The following is a 21,301-nucleotide window of genomic DNA, read 5'->3' as shown; positions in this document are numbered from 1 at the left end:
TGCGTCAATAGCATAATACTGAATTGATGATGCTTTTAATCTAAAGGGGTCCAAAATACAAGTCGTCGGCCTCTCATAATGGTACTTTTCGTTAGGAAAGTAAAATCATGGTATTTGTCATGTTGCGGTACTAATCAAAAGTAGCATAGACTCGCGACATTTCACACAGTATGGTACTACAAACAGGTAATGAAATTCGCACATGGAATACAGACCTACGGTGTTTCGCACACTGCGGCGCTATTTACAGGCAACACAAACCTATGACGTTCCTCACAAAGGTGGACTAACCACAGGGACCCGCACTATCCCGGGGTATTCCTCACATAATGGGTACTAAGCATAGACAAGGCAGAACCATGGTGTCGCCCATATAGGGGTACGAATCACGGGTACTGCAGAAGCCGGCATCGTACCCTATTGCTACTAATCACAAACCTATTTGGTACCTAACATAGTGGTACTATGCGCAAGTAAAAGCAACCCAAGGTGTTCCCCGCGTGGTGGTACTAATCACAAGTAGTCTATGTTCTAATTTGATCATCCCTCGGTCACCCCTTACGGCAAGCAGAGGATATCGTGGGTGTATTCTTCGTCTGCGTCACCCACCCACAGGGGGGGTCTGCACATGCATGTATTGAACTTTTGAACATGGTTTTTATTGTAAACATCATCCGGGTCTGAGGGTGGTGCTAGTGCTGTAGCAAGAACTGTTAAGGCAGTAGAAGAAGCGAAGCAACAGTTGGAAAAGAGTGAACGTCATAACAAGACTATGGAGGCAATTGCATTATGAGACACTGATTCTGAAATAACGTATGAACTCAAATGGAGGAGGTAAGTCTCCAAATGTATCGAAATACCATACTTTAGATTTACGTTTAACGTAGGCAACGTAATGAGTTCTAGGTTCGCAACTGTTGTCTAAGTTAATTACAGCACTCTCACGTGGGCACGCTCATAGTTGATCGCGCATACACAAACGTAAAAACTTCGTCGTGCATTAGAGCTCGATGTGGCAGTGCATTCAGTAGACGTTTTTTGGAGATATGTAGATGCCAAGCCCTTTTTGTATGGCGCAAGCTTCATGTGTGCACCTTTGCCTCGTAATGCAATTGCCTCCATAGTCTTATGACGTTCACTCTCTTTCAACTGCTCCTTCACTTCGTCTACTGCCTTAACAGTTCTTGCTACAGCACTAGCACCACCCAACAAATACCCTAAAGCTGCTAGTCCAGCAAACAGCATAGGAAGAAATCATCCTCGTTTTGGTAGAGGAATAATTCGTGCACGTTTACAAAACATTGCTCTGCACTTTAGGAGAAATTCTCGCTCTTGCTGCGCGTAGTACTTTACACGCTACACGCGGATTGTAACACCCACAAATAGCTCTTCGTGCAGCCTTTACAATATCTTTCCATCCAACAGTTTTAGTTTTTTCTCATATTGTTTGGATATCGTTTCACCATTCTGTACACGACTATTCGTCAAGAGCACATTATGAACTGTCAGTTACCTGTTTTTTTGTTTGATATATATATATTACTATTGGCTTATTCTGAACAGGATAGCCCCTGCAATTGAACACCTGATCCCCCTTCTCCCGATACATTTATACAGACTCAAGCTGTTAGATCTACCATATTTCTGAATGAATTTATAAAGCCTGTTAGATTAATATTTCAGTATTAGATTGTCATTGAGCAACATTTTATGCTTGTATTGGTATTCCTAATGGTACTACAATAGTGCCCAAAACTATTTTGTTATTCCTGTATGTTTAATCTTTTTTGGGGGTTCTGTGGTGGTAGCCAGTCTGTTTACTTTTGTGAAGTACATGCTCAAATAACGTCCTTGTAGTTGCATATCAAGATACTGTAGTTATTGAAAGACAGTGTGCTGTAATAATTGATAGATTGTATTCAAGGGAATAATATCTGCAAACATAAATCAGCCTTAGCTAAGCGACGAATTGCTGAACTTTGGTTAGGAAAGAGAAGGGGATCAGCTATTACCGGACAGGAGTCTCCATTGAAGAATTCAGGGACAAAAGGTCATGAAATGTTATCGGAATCAGATTGTTCTCATCAGGAAAGTGTCGCATCAACTTCAAGCCATGCAAGTCCTGCATCTTTAGCCAACAATCATGACATGACAAACTAAAATCGCCACAACTTCGACTCAGGAAACATTGTGAAAAACAAAATGCAGATGAATCATTTTCCGTTCTTTGGAGAAGGAGAAGAGACAAGCTTCCAGAGTTACTAGTATTCGTACAGAAGCTGCTAAGACAGGAAGGGAAGGAAAAACATGTGGTTAACTTTTAGGTAATGAATCAGGAAAAAAAATCACTCGAACTTTGCTTTAATTTTCCTGCCAATTGTAATTTTTAAACCTAAATCCCATTTTTCTCCCATAACATTGAACCAATTGTAACAAAATTTGTATGATATATGTATCACCGCTATATTATGAAACCTGCGTATGGAATTTTTGATTGCAATGCACAATTCTTTCAAGAAGTAGAGATTTTTAAGTCCAAAATTTTAGAATGTAAAAAATGAAAGATCTTTAGTACGATGTATCTCCTTATATAAATTATGTGCAAAAAAATCAATATGTAGTGCTTTTAAGAGACTATTATCTACATAATTACAAATTTACATTAACATGTTAAATTTCATGAAAGAAAACGGAATTAAAAATTTCCAATTTATTTTTTTTTGGAAAAACTATTAATTGTATATGAATGAAATTTTCGTGATATCTCTACTTTTATGCAGGTGACATTCCCACAAAGTTTTGTGAAAATCCATGCATTAGGTAAAAATATATTTTTATCTCCGGAGTGTCGCCTTAATTAGGATACAGCCCCAGCATTTGCCTGGTTTGAAAATGGGAAACCACAGAAAAAACATTTTCTTCCTCGTAAATAAAACACACATTAAAGCACTTTACTTTTTATTTCTCTTAGAATTTCCCATCCTAAAACTAGGGTGCGCAGACTATTCACGTACAATACACGGTATATTAGATATGGCACTGTAATATAACTAATGGTAACTGCATCATGATCTCTCTCAACTCCTCTTTTTACTGTCATTATTCGAGAATAATATGGCATAATATGGCTATGTATACTATTTATCCAATTCCCATCAGCTGCTGCCCCCTCCTCTTTCCTTCGCTTATCCACTTTCTACCTCATGTACCCCACACTTACTTGTACACGTGAAGATTACACATATTGTAGATCAATAGCAAATTGTTCAGGAATACAGAAAAAGTTCACAAAAAGAGAAAATATTCAATAAAGGGACTAATGCCACATGTTTGGAACCTAGTCCTTATAGGGTGGATGTATTACTGCAGTACTCCCATCAAAAATCACAAAGTTCCAATTGATATCATCAAACTCAGGTGCAGTGCACAATTAACAAAACAATCACATGCGAATTACACAGTATTTTATTTTTTCTGCAATCATATCACAGAATCTAGATCCAATATTCATGATGATAATACAGAAAATTGTTTTTCAAAACAGTTCACCATCCACATACATCCACTGTAGATGTTCTTCCTGTAACAGTACATACATCTCAGTGCAAAAACTCTTCATGGAACTGATTTGCCCTCCTTAGCATTCTGTAAGGCTTGCGTGATGTATAACTTGGCCAGAGATTGTGAGCAGAACTGAGCTATATGTTGGCTGTAAGTGCTGATCTGACCAGAAACAATCATTGGATTAAGACGTTGTGGTACAGGAATAGGTCTATACAATTTGTTAATATCATCATCAGGTAAAGGTGGTTCATCTTTAGCTTCACGTGCAGCATTCTCAAGAGCCTAAAACAAGAAGAAAATATCAATAAATAACATGAAATCTCATACAGTTATACCATACTTATACGATTAATAGAGGCCACTTTTATGAAAGGACAACATTTAAAGATGAATAAGATAAACAATCTAATTCACTTCTGAGTCTATGTGATATTGCTAGAAAAATTAAAATAATGTCACTTTCTTTTGAAGGAGCCATATACATTTTTTTAAATCTTGAACATATTTTTTAATTTGTTGGCTTGTGCCTTAGCCTACAACAAAACATCTGAGTTGTAAATTAAAAACTCGAGCTTGTAGTGTCTTATACAAGAACAACCATACATTTCTTGTTTAACCTTCTTGGAGCCAGGCGGTAGTGCCAGCACCTGCCCTTTAAATTGCCAAAACTGATCAGGTCGGCCTTTAAAAATCCAGTCGAAAGTTGCCAGAGCCGATAACATCGGCTGGTTTAAAATTACGTGATAGACATAATTTTGTGGCTACCTACAGTGACATGCACACTTTGGTGACAACCTATAGTAAAGGGGCTACAAGTTATTGTGTGCCTGACCTTGCTTTGGCAGTTCTAAGAGGGTCTTCTAGCTTTCACACGAGTCGTTTCCTGTGTTTAGAAATGCCGCTAACCAGTCAGTAAGACATCGCTGCTTGCAGTGAGTGGATTTGTAACAGCAAAATGGCAAGTGGTTCACGTAATATTTTTTCAGCGGGTATGATGACTATAAATTAATGCTGTAGTTGGAACAATGTGAAGTTAACGGCAGATGATTTATCGAATAGCGATAATGACTTCAGTTCAGAGGGTAGCGACGAAATTATACCGGAAACACCCCCAGGATCACCGCAGCTTAAGAAGATATGTTTATTTGTTTCTAATGGCATTAAAGCTACTGTGAATATGGTGGTAAATGAAACTAGTGATGACGAAGATGATAATGTCTCTGGAGAACATTTTGTGGAAATTCCTCCCAACGAACACAACATTCCTCAACCTCCTATCTCCATCATGGAACTTCCTGGACCTAAACATGCCCTAACCGTTTGATTTTTCACCCATATTTTAGGCTACTACAATTTATTCTTAACTTTCTCTTTCCTAAACCTGTAAATTATGTAAATGCCGGTCCCCGCGGGTCAAGTGTAACGTGCCCGACTCTCACCTGGAGGTCATGGGTTCGATTCCCAGTGAGGTCAAGGATTTTTACCTGGGTCTCAAGGTTGGTTCGAGGTCCACTCAACTTAAGTGACCCTAAGTGATTCCGATTGAGGAGATATCCGAGGATGAGAGAGCGACCCCGTTCTAGAAAACCAAGAATAATGACCGAGAGGATTGGTCTCACTGACCATGCGTCACCTCGTAAACTGCAGGTCTTCTGAGAAGCGGTCGCTTGGTAGGCCAAAGCCCATTAGGGCTTTGCGCCATAGATTTTTAATTACGTATATTCTGTTGTATTGTAAAATCTTTTTTGAAATAGATACGGGAACTGAAAACGAGAAAAGGACTTTCTTGAAAACAAAAACTATAATATCAACTATTTATTTATTTTTAATAATTCAGAATTTAGCCTGCACATACAAAATTTCTTGCCAGTATTTGCCATAGGCCTACTTCGATACATATACGCGAATTATATCGGTGAGTAAAACTGTCTTGTTTTTACCAGTGATATATGTTTTAATTTTAATTTTTTATGTCATTTTTTCATTCAAAGTAGTTATTTTATAGAATTATATTTAGAAATACATTATACAGTGAAACTCTGTTAAGAAGTTTTTCAAGGGACTGAAAAAAAAAAAAAAAACTTCTTAAGCAGGAAACTTCTTAAAAGGGGTAATGCTCAAAAAATTCTGTACTCTGAAATACATGTGAAACACACAGCCAACAGATTTCCTTGTTTTGTGAACAATACCGAAATAGGCCGATATATAAGAGCTGCTAACCGAAAGCCAGAATATAAAAATTTGATTATCATGACAATATTTTTAGAGATAAAGTAAAATTGAACACACCGTATTATAAATAAATTTGATAAGAGAAGGGAACATATTATATAAAAACGTTGCAAGGTTTGTTTATTTTAGCAGGCAGAACAATTTCCTTCCACGCTTCCCTTTCCTCCGCACTTACACTCTCTGCTTCGCCACAAATTGTTTTGTAAACGATGCTGGCTCGATTTTTAAAGCGGTCCAGCCACCCGTTCGACGCGGTAAAAGGTACCCTTAATTTGCATGCGGCTTTCTCCTGCACAATAGTCCCACTGGAAGGTATGTTTAAACTTTGCTGCTGTTTAAACCATATTAGCAGAGCTTGTTCTATTTCATCGTACTTTCCAGATTAAACTTCCTTACAATTTGCTGAAGTATTCCCTGCAGAAGCAAAGATCTCTTCTTTCTTCGCTATAATGCCGTTGAAAGTAGACAGCAGCATCCCCAGTGTAGACGAGTCCACTTTCCTGATAATCTCCACTTTGTCTTATTGTTAGTGCCTTTCGCTTGATCTCTTTCCTCTGAGTTCCGCTCATTTTCACTTAAAACGTTTGTAAGTTGATATTACAAGTACAACTAACTTCACCGACTCCTATTCATACTAATTACGACGCTACACTATGCTTGGCAATCCGTAGCTTAGGCTTACAAGACGCAAAGACAAGACGTGTACTACAGTTTGTTACCATGTGGTTTCTATCTTCCTCACACCCCCGACACCTGCTTCAAGGATAACGACAGCAAATGGGAAAGTTGGCAACTTATTCTTAGAGATTCTTAGAACCTAGGCCTAAATTGCCCCTGCATTCCTACTGGTTGTCATGGCAACGGGCGTAGTTTCTGGCTGTTTCACAAGTAGAGCATGGCCAAGCCAATATTGAGTTTATTTTCCCGCTTCAATCCTCTTCATGCTATAGTAATGAAGAAACGAAACACAGGTTCGAAGTTGCAGAAATGAGTGCATGGAAAAGTATCTTGGGTATTACGTGGGAGTGATAAAGGCGCAGTAGCAACGCTAGTACATCTAAACATAAACAGTTTCTTTCCCTGCGAGAATTTTATTTCGTGTCTCCTCATCCTTCTGCTACGTTCTAATAATGCGATGTAATAATTACGAGTGACAATACAATGTTTAATTCGTATAAAGGTAAAATTAAAAATAACTTTCCAATTTATGCCAACACGTGGTAGTGCAATGCCTCTGTGTGCCTCCCACCAACCCCCAGTTGGCTATCAACATTCATTCAACTTCGTAAACGATCGGGATCTTTCGGCCGGCTGTTAGGCGGCATGTGTATTAGCTGGCTGCTGGCAAGTCGGCTGTTTCTTGCATAGAGTCGGGAAGTCATTTTTGTTTACCTCACTAATAATGGACACGGGGAAATGTTATCAGTTTAGTTCAAAAACGTAATTTCCTCTACAGCAAGACCCATAAGTATTATTGCAACAACAATGTAAGAGAGAATGCCTGGAAGGAAATAAGCAAGGGAATGAAAAGTCAAACATGTTAGAATATTCAATTTTGTGGTAGATTAACAGTAATGTTGTGGACAAATACACTTTACGGTTTTTAATTAATTTTTAGGCCACCTCGATTAATGACTTCACCCTGTCGCGGCCCGCAAATTACTGCATTAACGTTTTATCAAACCATCCATTGCGTGCTTTACGTTTCCCACGTAGAATCCCGCTCAGTTCTATTCCGCTAGATGGAACGGTGGAGTGGAAATTTCGACTGATGGGTTCAATTCGATTCCACAAGGCGATAGTGAGCATCTGGTGTCCGTGTTGTCATAGCGCGACGTCGTATGTGGCCTTGGCAAGCCCGCACAGGTTCCGCGACACCAGAGACACACCGCGAGCGTGCGAATGGTCTAACATAGGGTGCAACTTGCGCGGAGATGGGAGGGTTCTAACCATGGGCTGCTTTGAGCGGACGTTTTCTATCTCAAGGGGCTCTAAAATCTGAACTGTTTAACCAGGAAATATATTTACAACAGAACATTTTAAACGGGAAAAATATACATATATCTTAATGCAACTGATCAGGGGATCAAAAATATCACACTTCTTAGGCGGAAACTTCTTAACCGAGTTTCACTGTATATCATTATGTATATACTTTTATATCATAAATGATCTTTTCAAGGTCGATGCTGAGAGAGAAAGTGCAAAAATGTTACTCTCTTCCTACAAATGAACGTTATAGACAACTATAATATCACAATAAACGTTTTTGAGTATTTATATCACTGTAAATCAGTCGTTTATTCTATGTAGTCAGCATGTAGAAAATTTCCTGCCGGTGTCTGCCATACACCGGTAAATATACGCAAATTTTAAAATACATGTATTTCTACTAAAAACGGCCTGGCACTTTACAGTAGTAGAGTGGAGGCGGAGCTCTGGCCTCTTCAAGCTGATGGTGACCGGCCGGCCAGAATGGCTCCTGGCTCCAAGAGGGTTAAGGTATAGAAGTGCGTTACATTTCTTGTCCCTGCTGTATCGCTTTACACTGTTTTCACAACACCTAGAAGTAATTTGATCTCACTTTTGTTACAATTAGATTTTATAACAGAATCTTGCCCATACTGAACTAGAGAACCACTGTTCTAATCAAATAAATTGTCAGAGCTTCGATCTTGCCCAAACTGAACTTGAGAACCACTGCTCTAATCGAATAAATTGTCATGCACTTAGTTTTGTTCGCAATGAACACAGTTGAGTCACAAACTGTATTAGCATGATATTCATGGAATTACATGCACTACAACCAGGCATTTTTCACAAGTACAAAACAACAGGTAGAACAAGAAAGGAACATCTGTATTATAGAATTAGTCTGGTATGACAAGCAATCAAGAATTTTCTATACCAAAGTTGCGACTGCATGATTAGGAACTGTTACGAGTCACATACCCTTTTCTGAAGAAACCGATGCTTATCTTGTTGTTGTCGCAAGACTTGTTGTTGATATCTATTGAACTTGATAGCTTCTTGATTTAGCTCGTCAACTCGATCCATGAGACATCGCAGTTGATTTTCCAACACAGACCTGAACAACATTTAATAACAGCATACTATAAATACGATCAGCAACAAAACAATTTTTTAAAAACAATCTTTCAATTTCTGACAGTGAAATACTGAGGCATGGTTCTTGATTGAAATAATATTTTTCTAACAAAAAGTGACAGCATGCATTGTGTACAGTATCAGTTGAAGTTCACCAATTAGTCTGGATGCATCTTGTAGTTAGGTAACAATGAATTCAAAATAAATTCTTCTTGCAATCTTTTCATGGAATTTAAGCGTATTCTAATATACAGAGCTGCCATTCTTTGGAATGGAAACAGTAATCAGGATAATCACAGAGTAAAGGGAAGCATCAACACGGACACCTAAACGGACCTAAAACAAATGTACTTATTTAAATACCGCCTTAGTTATTCTGGAGTAAATATGGTGTTGTAGCACGCCACCTCTTGTAACTGTTTCACACTGAATCTTTTCTTCGAACATACAGCACCATCAGATGCCATCTTTAGTTTCTCAACAAGGAGCGATGACAATGTATTTGTACTTAGTACCTATGTTCAGTTCGATTTTTTCTTACAGTGCTGAAGATTCCTTCTATCTGTGCATTATTATGTGGCACAGATAAAACATACACAACCTTACCGAGAGCAATATACTTCATTTGACCACTTTCGTTCTTCAAATTTGCAACTTTACTCCAAGCAACATCAATCCTAGCGAGGAGCAAGGAGAAAGGTTTGCAAGGATCTAAGAGAAATGGAGCAAGAATATGGTGGCAGATTAACGCTGGTTACTGAAGAGAAAAATCCAACTACAGCTCACAAGCGAAAAGCAGTGCAAAGAAGTTTCTTAGAATAAATCAAGATATCATAATATTGAAACCGTAGATTGTCATTCTAGAACATGTTACCAATAAAACAGTAAGTGCAATGTGGTGTTCATAGATGCTTTTAATTAGTGTTTTTCCTCAAGCCTGCTTGCATATATACAACAGTGTAATACAGGAGTGTTCAGATGAGTAAATATAACAAGAAAAAAGCATTCATAACATGTGATAATATAGTAAATTCATCCTGTATCTATGTGAAAATCTTCTACAGTCATTTTGAATTTGCAAAGAAACCCGATGTGATGGAGAAAATCTGACTATACATCCAGATTCAGCATTCCTCAAATAATATGAGAAATCACTATTTGAAGATTATGCAATGATCAGAAAGTTTAAATTTGCAGGCCAGTGTTATGTTCTACAAGAAAATATGTAAATAGGAACTCTGCATTTGCAACACTATTTTTCCCACTACTGACAAAGAAATTTGTTATTGGTTTATTAGCCTTATTTTTCCCATATGATTTGTGTTTCACAGATTCAATATGCCTTCTACAATCATCTCTATCCCCATGGGACACAGAAAAATCACAACACACGCTACAGAACACATGGTTAACACTAGGATGGCCATTCTTCTGCATATTTATCGCAATACTTCTGGAGCACAGTATTTTTATTTCCTGTCATGTTGTTGGAATCATAGGCCCTCTTCATTTCTGCAGCACTTTAACGGTCCTTAACCACAAAACAATTGGAATAAGAAAGCCGGGACAAGAACCATGTATGAATGAATATTGCGCCACAATGCGAAGCCGCAAAAGGTAAAAACAAAAATGACCAGAGCGAGGCATGATGGGAATGCGCATCGTGATGTTACAAAGTCACCTGGCACTTCATTTAGGATTAAACATTTGTAATTTTTTATGCGAAAATTTAAAAAATATTACTTTTCCGTAATAAATATGCCCTTAACTGTAATACCGTAATATGAAATCTGTACAAATTACAGAAAGTCTGTAATGGTTGGCAAGTCTACTGATATATAAACTTTCAAAACAAAGACACAAAAAAAAAAATTATAATAATAATAATAAAAGTATACCTTGTTTATTTGTGGGACATGCTTAGAAAATTATGAAATGAACCAATGAGTACGTATCGACAAAATCAAAAGGAAATAAGTCTGCTAATAGCATAAAGCTATTCAAACTAAAACTTATCATGCACAAACGTCAACGGGTTTTGAGTTGGCGGTCACATGTTGTAACAGAGAATTGCTCATATGTAGTACACTGTAAACTATACTGTTATATGGCTATTAGAAGAAACTAAATAGATTTAGAATAGAAAAAATATTTGATGTTCGATGACAACACTGAGACCACTATTATACCGACAATGCTTTCTCAAAGTAATATGAAACTGAAAAACAGAGTACTCTACTAATATTAACAGTACAGAATGAATCAAGCAATTTAAGCATGTTTAATAGTGCACGTTTGTAAAATACACTGAACACTGCTTGATTATATTGCAGCCAAGCAGGTAAAATTCTGAAACCTCATTATACACGAGTGCAAAGAGATACACATGAGATCAGCTATGCTTTGCCTAACTGCTAATAACATAAAGCTACTCAACTAAAACATACCCTGCACAAATGTGACTTCCAGCTCTAAATCCATTGTCATATTATGGAGTGTTATATTTTACCACAGGTACCACCTTACGGTGTCGAACGGTTGGCACTTAAAGGCCTTGTCAATAAAACAATTGCAGGCACTGGAAATGTGTATTGCTGAATGTCCAGGATCCCACAAGTAGACTACATCACCCATTAGGAAGTACTCAGCTGAGCTAGGAAATCATGCAAAGTTCCAACAGGTTCAACATCCACAGTATAACAACTCTGATACCCACTTTAAAAACTACAATGTAATATTTTCTTATGTTTATGTTTACTAGTTTTGCTCCATAATTTTCTTTTGATTTTGCCAATATCTACCTGCACTGTTCATTTCATAATTTTCTAAGCATATTTCACCAACCAACTAGGCCTAGTTCATTATTACAATTAATCATGTCTTTGTTTATATATCAGAATATGGTTGAATTCCCACCACACCCAGGAAACTGGAGTTGCAAATGATGAAAATTGTTCAATTCCATGAAAAGATTACAGGAAGAATTTTATTTTGAACTCATTGTTGCCTAAGAGATAAAATTTGCCATAGTCTTAATTCACTATAATAATAGCAAATTACTCATTTGCAATACACTGTAAACAATATTGTAATATGCCTATCAGAAAAATATTAATTGGTAGATTTAGAGTAGGACCATGTTATATTGAGAATGCCTTCTCGAGGATATATGAAATTGTTATTGCTGATATTTTACAGAGAAAAGCATACTGAGAAACAATTGGTGTGCTAGACACGCAACTGAAATCTAGGGCATATTAAAACTGTTCAGTAATCTAGAAAGAGAGCACAGGATAAATCACAAAGTTAATTCAGCAAGCTGAGTTTCACAGCTAGCTCACAGGGTAAGTGACTGTACAGAAGATTTAATCTGAATACAAAATTAATTTAAGTAGGAATTACAGCAGAGTTAAATTTTATTTGAATTATCCAAAATAGCCCAACTTGGAATTAATGCTTTTACTGTACTTCATTTAATGTCTATCTTTCTCTCTATTCAATTTTTCATCATCATTCCCAATGTCCAATTTGATCTTGGACTGGGTCGTGGGTCATTGATCTCCATACCTACTTGTCTTTCCACCATTCTTCATCAAAAATGTTGTAAAAGTTTGCCACTCTTTGTTCATTTTACACTACTACAAATGACATACATATTTTAACAGCAACAAACTTGAAAAAATACTGCAGACCAAATGCAAACTTCTACTCAAATGCAGGAGATACTCTATACTAGTCTTTATGAAACTGAAAAATTTGGAGAAGGCACATCAAAAATCTCACTGGCTTGTAACCACTTACCTAAAAAAGGAATCTGTAGGAACATTTAATGGCATATGCAGTCGTAGTTTCAGAATATTAAATTTAAGAACTTACGCTGTTCCCAAGTCCAAGAACTTTGATCCTTCTTCTTCAGGTATCATTTCACTAAGTTCTGACAGCATAATATTTGTAAGATGAGAGTTCTTGATTACAATAGGCACTTCTATGAATAAACTCTCATAACCAATCTTCAAATTACGTAAATTCTCTGGAGTAAATTCACTTTCCTTGTACATAGCAATAGCCTGAGGTGTTAAACGGTATGCTTTCAACGAAAGAAAACCTCTTGCTGTTTTCTGAGTATCTGAAATGGAAATAACCAAATACAGAATCAAACAACACAAATGGATCCAAAAACAGTGCTGGCAAACTGGTAGGGGTTTACTGTCATCTCTGTTCCAAATATGCATCAGTAAGCAGACAAAAAACAAATTCTGAAAGAAAATAGAAACAATTCACCTGGATCTGCAACAGCTAAATATATTGACTCAATGTTTTCCCAAAGGATGTACATCTGGTAGACTACCAGGCACCCACCTAGATAGAATTTTCCAACATATTCACCAATATCATGACTTCTGAATATTAAAGAATTTCTAAAATACCAGAAATCTCTCCAGCAAACTACAATGCTTTACAATGCCTCAATGCATCCCAGTCCTTGTAGATGTTAATGGTAATGACAATGCAAACTAGCTAGTCAAGGAAAGTACTAAAGTCATGTACACTGACTGGATGAGTACTCAGTGAAAAGCTTGATATATTGTTATAGTTATTGTTGACAGTGTGTGGATTGAAAATGAGTTTGGAGTTGGTGTTGGAGGTTCTATAAGCTATTTTGAAGTTGTGTTTCTTAAAAATATTAGAAATTTGGTAAATGTTACTATTGTTGAAAGTGACTCCCCTCATTTTTCACTGAAGATGGCTCAAACGAGCCGAAACATGTTTGAATTTGTTTACTCTGTCTAATGACGGAATATTTATTGTATTGAATTAGGAGGATACTCTCATTTTCACCTTTGTAAAGCTTGATATATCTCAATAAATCCAAGTATAGAGAGCACGAAAGAAGCAATAGAAAAGACAAAAGAGAGAAAAATGGGCAAGTATTCAAGAACTCTGGAAAACAATGAGTGCCGAAGGGAGGAGTGTGGAGACTTGCTGGCTACTTACTGAACAGGACTGTATTACAGTGCATCCAGCTGATATCAAAATCTGTCAAAAGAGTGCACTATTTGCCATTCTCCAGGTTCCACTATGGAAGCTGACCATCCCCTGTACTGCACTGGACTCAACCCTGTTTTCTAATGGGAGGCAAATTTAGCTGGGCTTTACTGAGATGTTAGAAATAAAATGGACTTTTCAAAAAGCCATACAACAATAACTGCATTACATTAGGCTACATTTATGCACTTTTAGCAGAGCAAACATATGTTCACTAAATGCCTTCTATCAATCAGCTTCAAAGAACACTCAGTAGAGACAAAAGCATAATTTGGTCAGATCATCAGTGCAAATATACAATAATACATTCTCTTATAATAGACAGCATTCCATGCACTCAACAGATGAACTAACAAAAGTGATACTGACTAATATAGTGAAACTCGCAGAAAACTGAACTTCATGGTTGGATTCGTTGTTTATCGAATGTGAAGTCTGAGTGGGTTTTCTGTATATTATGTATGACAGGTTGTCATTCATACTGATTGTGATGTCTAAAAAGTTAAATCTTTTTGTAAGTTTCTGGTTCCATTACGTATCTGACTTGTGTAAAGAATTCAGTGTGTTTAACAACTATTGTGCATTTGCAATGTCGTCATCATATATAAGCATATTACATCATCTACATATCTGCTCCAGAGTAAGATTTCTTTAGAATGCTAGTTGGTTAAGAAATTGTTTTCAAAGTTATTTAGGAAAATGTTCCCTATTATACCTGATAATGGTCAGCCCATGGTTAACCCTTCCTTTTGACAAGAGATTTTGTTGCTGAATGTAAAACTGTAGTGGTTTAGGTTGTTCAAAGAACAATAATTATGTATTTTGTTTCTTGAAGTAAGTTTAGATGGTTTTCTATCATTCTAATTGATTCTTCTAATGGTACATTAGCTCTGTTATTATTTTTAGCTTATGTAGTTCTTTGATTTGTTCTGTTTTTTCAATCTGTCTTCTTTGAGTGAGAGTTTTTCTTTTAACATTTGGTTGAGTAGTTTCGTACATTATAACTAAGCGCATCTTTGAAATTTACTATCAGTCTGATGGGACGAGGTGTTGTGTATTGTGGAGAGGGCTCTTTAGTGTGTGGAGTTTGAAATTTTGACGGTAATAACAAGAATAATAATCATATAGCCTCATGTATGTGTAAGCATTTTAATTTGACACCATCTGGCTGCTTGCTTGTCAATGTCAACATTCTATTTTACTCTACACCTATTAGATGGCAGAGTAAACCAAATCTCTCTTGTTACAAGATATTAGAATCATTCCGTATTGACGGTTTTCACTTTACAATGGCGAAAAATGAGAGTATCCTCCTATTCAATACATCATATATTCCGTCATTAGACGGAGCAAACAAATTCAAACATGTTTCGGTTTGCTTGAGCCATCTTCAGTGAAAAAATTAGGGGGGTTGGAATAATTTACATAATATAAGTTGAAAAAAATGCTAAAAACATAATGAAAGAGCAAATGAAAAAACAAACAAAAGAGAGCCTAGACGGAAACAAAATTAGCAAATATATACAATATTTACATCAATATGCAGAGCAAAAAACAACTTATTGCGACAAAATTCAGTGAAAACAGGTGTTAATTTAAAATAATAATTGAAACTAAAAACTGCGTTAACCTAAGAAACAAGGGAATGAGAAAACAAATGATGCAGATGAAAATGAATAATAGTAGCACATGGTGAGGTTGTGGACCTCATAGTTTACACATTATTGGTTTAGTAAAAATGGCAAAACAGTTTGAAATTGCTGTCAAAATCATCCTAGTAGAAACCCATCACATCAAATTGGTCAGGAGGAGAGCGGGAGCAAACATTTTTGAGAAACCAAGCCTGATATAACCTGCAGGCGAAAAGCCTGTGACAAGGAGAAAAAAACACCAATGAAATTTAAGGCTTTAGAAATAGCAGCATTCTTAATATCTTCTCAATCTAGCGGTCCCTTTCTTCATTATTGTTTCATAATGTTGGCTGGTGTCTTGCCTTATTATAAAGGGGTCGGAAGGGCCGCGTATAAAAATTGAGAAGCTGTGTTAGGTAGAAGACAGATGCATAGTAAACTGCAAACCGTAAGTTTAAGTTTTCTTCACAACCATTCCACACTTTTTACTTATCAACCCATGTTTCTCATACAACCTCATTTTTTCCATTACAGATTAGAACTTCATTGATGGTTTCCACTAGATTACTTACAGTTTACTATGCATCTGTCTTCTACCTAACACAGCTTCTCAATTTTTATACGCGGCCCTTCCGACCCCTTTATAATAAGGCAAGACACCAGCCAACATTATGAAACAATAATGAAGAAAGGGACCGCTAGATTGAGAAGATATTGAGAATGCTGCTATTTCTAAAGCCTTAAATTTCATTGGTGTTTTTTCTCCTTGTCACAGGCTTTTCGCCTGCAGGTTATATCAGGCTTGGTTTCTCAAAAATGTTTGCTCCCGCTCTCCTCCTGACCAATTTGATGTGATGGGTTTCTACTAGGATGATTTTGACAGCAATTTCAAACTGTTTTGTCATTTTTACTAAACCAATAATTTGTAAACTATGAGGTCCACAACCTCACCATGTGCTACTATTATTCATTTCCATCTGCATCATTTGTTTTCTCATTCCCTTGTTTCTTAGGTTAATGCAGTTTTTAGTTTCAATTATTATTTTAAATTAACACCTGCTTTCACTGAATTTTGTCGCAATAAGTTGTTTTTTGCTCTGCATATTGATGTAAATATTGTATATTTCTGCTAATTTTGTTTCCGTCTAGGCTCTCTCTTGTTTGTTTTGTCATTTGCTCTTTCATTTTGTTTTTTAGCATTTTTTCAACTTATACTATGTAAATTATTCCAACCCCCCTAATTTTTTTCACTGAAGAATGCTCAAGCGAGCCGAAACATGTTTGAATTTGTTTGCTTCGTCTAATGACGGAATATATGATGTATTGAATAGGAGGATACTCTCATTTTTCGCCATTGTAAAGTGAAAATCTCTCTTGGGCATCTACGGTTGAGTTTTTAAGAATTTTGTCTGGTAAACACCAAATGTGTTACCAGAGATCTTTTACATGCCGATATCGTACGACATGGAGAGTCAAATGAACTTTTTTCAGCCCTTCAAAAATCTGACAACCTCTGCCAGGTTTGAATGCAAGTCTTTCTTTTTCTTATAGACGTGATACTGTATAGGCTTTTGGGCTTATGCCGTTTCAAGAAAATAAGGAGAAATTCTTAACTTTTCGCAGAGACCTTATTTTCTTGACACGGCATAAGCCCAAAAGCCTATATAGTATCATGTCTATAAGTACACGCCGTGAAAGCATTAATGGCAACTTTCCTTTTCTTGTATTGTGAGAATAAGGCCTGTTTTCTTAATCACTTGTTTGATCTCGTTTTGAATTTATTTGTTGGGACACACTGTAACTCTTAAATTCCATTGTTGCTGATGAATTCTTTTGTTTTATCTATGAACTCATCTTCTTCCATTAGCCTACGACAGTTGTGTTCCCTTTATCTGTGTGTGACTATTAGGTTCACATTTTATTTAACCTTAACTGTTTTCAATGTCGAAGAGTTGCATAATTCAACTGATTAACTGAATTTTCATGTCTAATTATTTTTAGGGCTTCGTTGGTGGCTACATTTTATTATCTCTCTTTGTGGTATAGAATGTTTTCACAAACAATTTCTATGTCAAGGATTAGTCGTTTTTGGTATGACGTTCATAGCAGAGGAACTTGAAACCTTTTTCTAGAAGATTAATTTCCTTATTTAAGACAGTTGTATTTGATCTCTTAATTGTTCTAGGGTGAAAGTTGTCAGTCATGATTATTGTTTTCTGGTTTGGTATGTTTATTACTTAAGTCACCTTTTTTTTTTTTTTTTTTTTTTTGCTGGACTGAGTGGTTAGGCGGTTGAGGCGCTAGCCTTCTGATCCCAACTTGGCAGGTTTGATTCTGGCTCAGTCCGGTGGTATTTGAAAGGGCTCAAATACGTCAGTCTCATGTCAGTAGATTTACTAGCAGGTAAAAGAACTCCTACGGGACTATATTCGAGCACCTCGGCGTCTCCAAAAATCGTAAAAGAGTAGATAGTGGGATGTAAAGCCATACTATTATTATTACTGATTTTTTTCAATCTTTTGCTTTTTGACTGTTTTTCTTAAAAACGTCATTATGTAAAAAAAATTAGCGTAGGGATGCCAAAAGTTGCTTAAGTTTAAATGGATGCATAAAATTTGTTTGTTGATTTCTTGTTTCTTTATAGCCTATATGTGAATTTAAGTTTGTTTCTTATCCATAACTGTGACGGAAATGTTGATGTTTTAGCCAACTGAGTTTTTGGCTTCGTAATTTGACGAAATGGCAATCTCCTTTCTTGTAATATTTGAATGATCTTGACAACAAAAGTGCACCCTACGGGACAGGGTGACCACAGTATTTTTCCCAACTAGTCAGTTACATATCTCAGGATATTCATGCCTCCAGAAAAATGGTTAATTTTTCTATGTTTTGGTTTAACGTGCGTTCAAAGAGAAAATAATGACACCATATGCGGTCCAGCATTACGTAATTCAACGCTCAGTAGTGGATTTCGCGTACGCAAACTTCAATCAACCTTTCGACAAACACATCTGCATAACGAGAACCTTACTCACTAAGTATAACTACAGACTACCATTACAAATGAAAACTCATTCCATTCTATAAAAAAAATCAACCAAGAAACACATTTATTAAATTATCAAGACTTGCGAAAGAAATGGTTAATGTCAAATATTGCTCATGATCTTCCAATTGTCAACCTAATAAATAAATATTCTAATTCCTAAATCAAATATTCTAAGTCAGCGCTGGCTTATTCCTAAACTAAGTTTTCATATCTTAACATTCTGGGTCGCGTATTCCTGAAATGAATTGTTGCTTTGTTTCATCTTCCTATTAAAATTTACATCTGGTCATTTAAGTATACAGTATATCAGTCTTCTGATCACGGTCAAAATTCGGTATATCAGTAAATTATTCCATCACTCACGGTGTTAATTATACACCCTCATCAAAAATACAATCATTACATTGTTCAAATTATCGTGGAAATGAACTGAATATGCATAAAAGTGTTCTGAATACTAATATCAGTGACCTAAGTTACATTGAAAATTATCTGAGTTCGTTGGTGCAGACTACAGTGAAGAAAATGAAATATTGAATGACGCACTAAGCTTCTCGGTCCAATTGCCACTTAAGTATGGCTCCTAGCTAAATATTCGCTCTAATAATATTTCAGATTAACAAAGCATCGATGATATCCTACGTAAATATCAAATAATTTCCCTACTCTAGCTATATAATTTCTTATGTAACGTATTCCAGTTCAATATGCACGTAGCCAATAAGCATTTTTCATATAGGGATGTGCAAGTGCCTACATTAAGATATTTCTACACTACATTACCATACTAGTTACATCCTAGTTTGATCTTCCACGCCATTAACATTCATTCAGAATACGACACAGTCATGCATTCATATACCAATCACCGGTTGTTATAATAGTCAAACCACTTTCACACTTCATTAAAATATGCATAATTTTATAGTCCATACCTTGCTATAGTTCCTCCCTGGGGCATACTTATATTCCGTTGTCGCTTTACTTGTGCTCCTATATCGTACATTATATATACACACACGTTTTGCTTCCAGTTAATCTGCGCAATAATACATTTAGAGTATCATATATACTTCATTATTTCATTACTAACCTTCGTTTCAACCCATATTTAATTCATTTAACATCTATAATTATCGCGTTTAACCTCCAATATTAATTAATCACAACGATACGTATCACTCCAATAGCGCAGAATTCGTTCCTCAAAACGCATTTTGTCATACAATTTAACATATAACCCCAAATTCAGTATCTATTTTTTTTTCAATATAATAACACAGCAAAGAGTATGGTAATTTAACTTAACCAATTCAAACATGCGTCCCTCTGTGACGTAAACTGGGTTTGACTGGTATTACATCATTCATGGATCTTTCTAACTAACCGGGATTCTATGAAACATATGTTACACTACGTCACACTTTTAAATCGTATTCTTACTTCCTTGGATAAGATGATATAGTAAATACGTTACCAATCTGTCACGAGATAACGTCTTAAATATTTCACACTGCACTTTCTTGTATTCACTGCACACTTAATTATCTCACGTTTAGGCTATTCAGATCTATTGCATATACTGGTAATACTCTACATAAGAAATTATACTACTTAATACTATTACTTAGCTCGCCATTCAATATCTCGGGCCTTAGTTGCTCTTCGGTCTGGTCACAGGCCTTGGATTGAGAACTGGGCAGGTTCTCCATCACGGGTCTCTCGGGTAGAGTGACCTCCTCCACACGGGTCGGGTGGTTTCAACTGCCAGGATGACATCTCCCTCCAGGTTGGTCTATGCCGACTTAGCAAGCCATTATCTGTTCAGGAACACAGTAGACAATATCCATCGATACTGGAAAATGTGAATTCATCCTGGTTCTGCGAAGTATATATATATATATATATTTTTATAATGATTGCCTCTTTATTTAAGCTATCGTTGCTATTATTTCCACTTATTATAGCTCAATTTCAAGCTCTCGCGACTCAATCAACTTCTTGTTTCCGAACGATTTTGCGTCTAAGTATTTTGACGACCTTTTCGAAATTTCTGGATTTTATTTCTTCTTTACTGTATTTCAACATTTATCTCTTCGTTTTCTTCAATATTACCGACCTCTGAGCGTAAAATTCACGTTAGATACTGCAAATCTTGCTTATTTTTTTAGAGCGATGTTCAGGAAGTCTTATCCTTACGAGGTCAATTTTTTAAGTCAGTTTTTATAATAATCCGATTGACCCTTCTTATTTTTTTAAAACAATTCTATCGATTCTACACCATTGTACACTGCCTTCATAGTGGTAGGTTTAAGTTAGTCATGGCCTTCTGACATATATAAGTACCGATATCCTACTACACATTTCTTTGCCTTGGCTGGCCTCTACCTTCCGTAGGCGCCATTTTGTAATACGTCCAGTAAATGCATCGGGTACAAAAGCAATACTGGAAAAGGAGGATGCCCTGAAAGGTTGTCACCCCTCCGTACAAACTTCCCGAGTGTTGGGTGGCTGATAACCCAAATGTGGTACAAGGGAGTAGCAACTTCAAATAGAGGAGCTCTTGCAGAAGGTCACTGAACCCTCAGCTGATGAAATGCTGCTAGAACCCATCTATCATAGAGTCTGTTCCTCAGATAAACATGGAACAAACTATCAAACTGTCCCATAA

General features: G+C 36.4%; 1 protein-coding gene across 1 annotated transcript in view; it reads right to left on the bottom strand.

Annotated features, from left to right (window-relative positions):
* Window positions 1–3,447: 3,447 nt before the first annotated feature.
* eIF3h (eukaryotic translation initiation factor 3 subunit h) overlaps window positions 3,448–21,301 on the bottom strand; it is a 64,420-nt gene continuing 46,566 nt past the window's right edge. The window contains exons 4-6 of the mRNA XM_067150730.2: window positions 12,781–13,030; window positions 8,749–8,884; window positions 3,448–3,846 (exon numbers count right to left, since the gene is read on the bottom strand). Coding sequence (XP_067006831.1) covers window positions 3,616–3,846; window positions 8,749–8,884; window positions 12,781–13,030 — 617 coding nt within the window. The 3' untranslated portion in view covers window positions 3,448–3,615. The remainder of the gene's footprint in view (window positions 3,847–8,748; window positions 8,885–12,780; window positions 13,031–21,301) is intronic.

Source organism: Anabrus simplex, chromosome 7, assembly GCF_040414725.1.
Source record: "Anabrus simplex isolate iqAnaSimp1 chromosome 7, ASM4041472v1, whole genome shotgun sequence".
NCBI lineage: Eukaryota > Metazoa > Arthropoda > Insecta > Orthoptera > Tettigoniidae > Anabrus > Anabrus simplex.
Note: the sequence above shows the minus strand (reverse complement) of the source record. Positions and strands in the feature narration are given on the sequence as shown.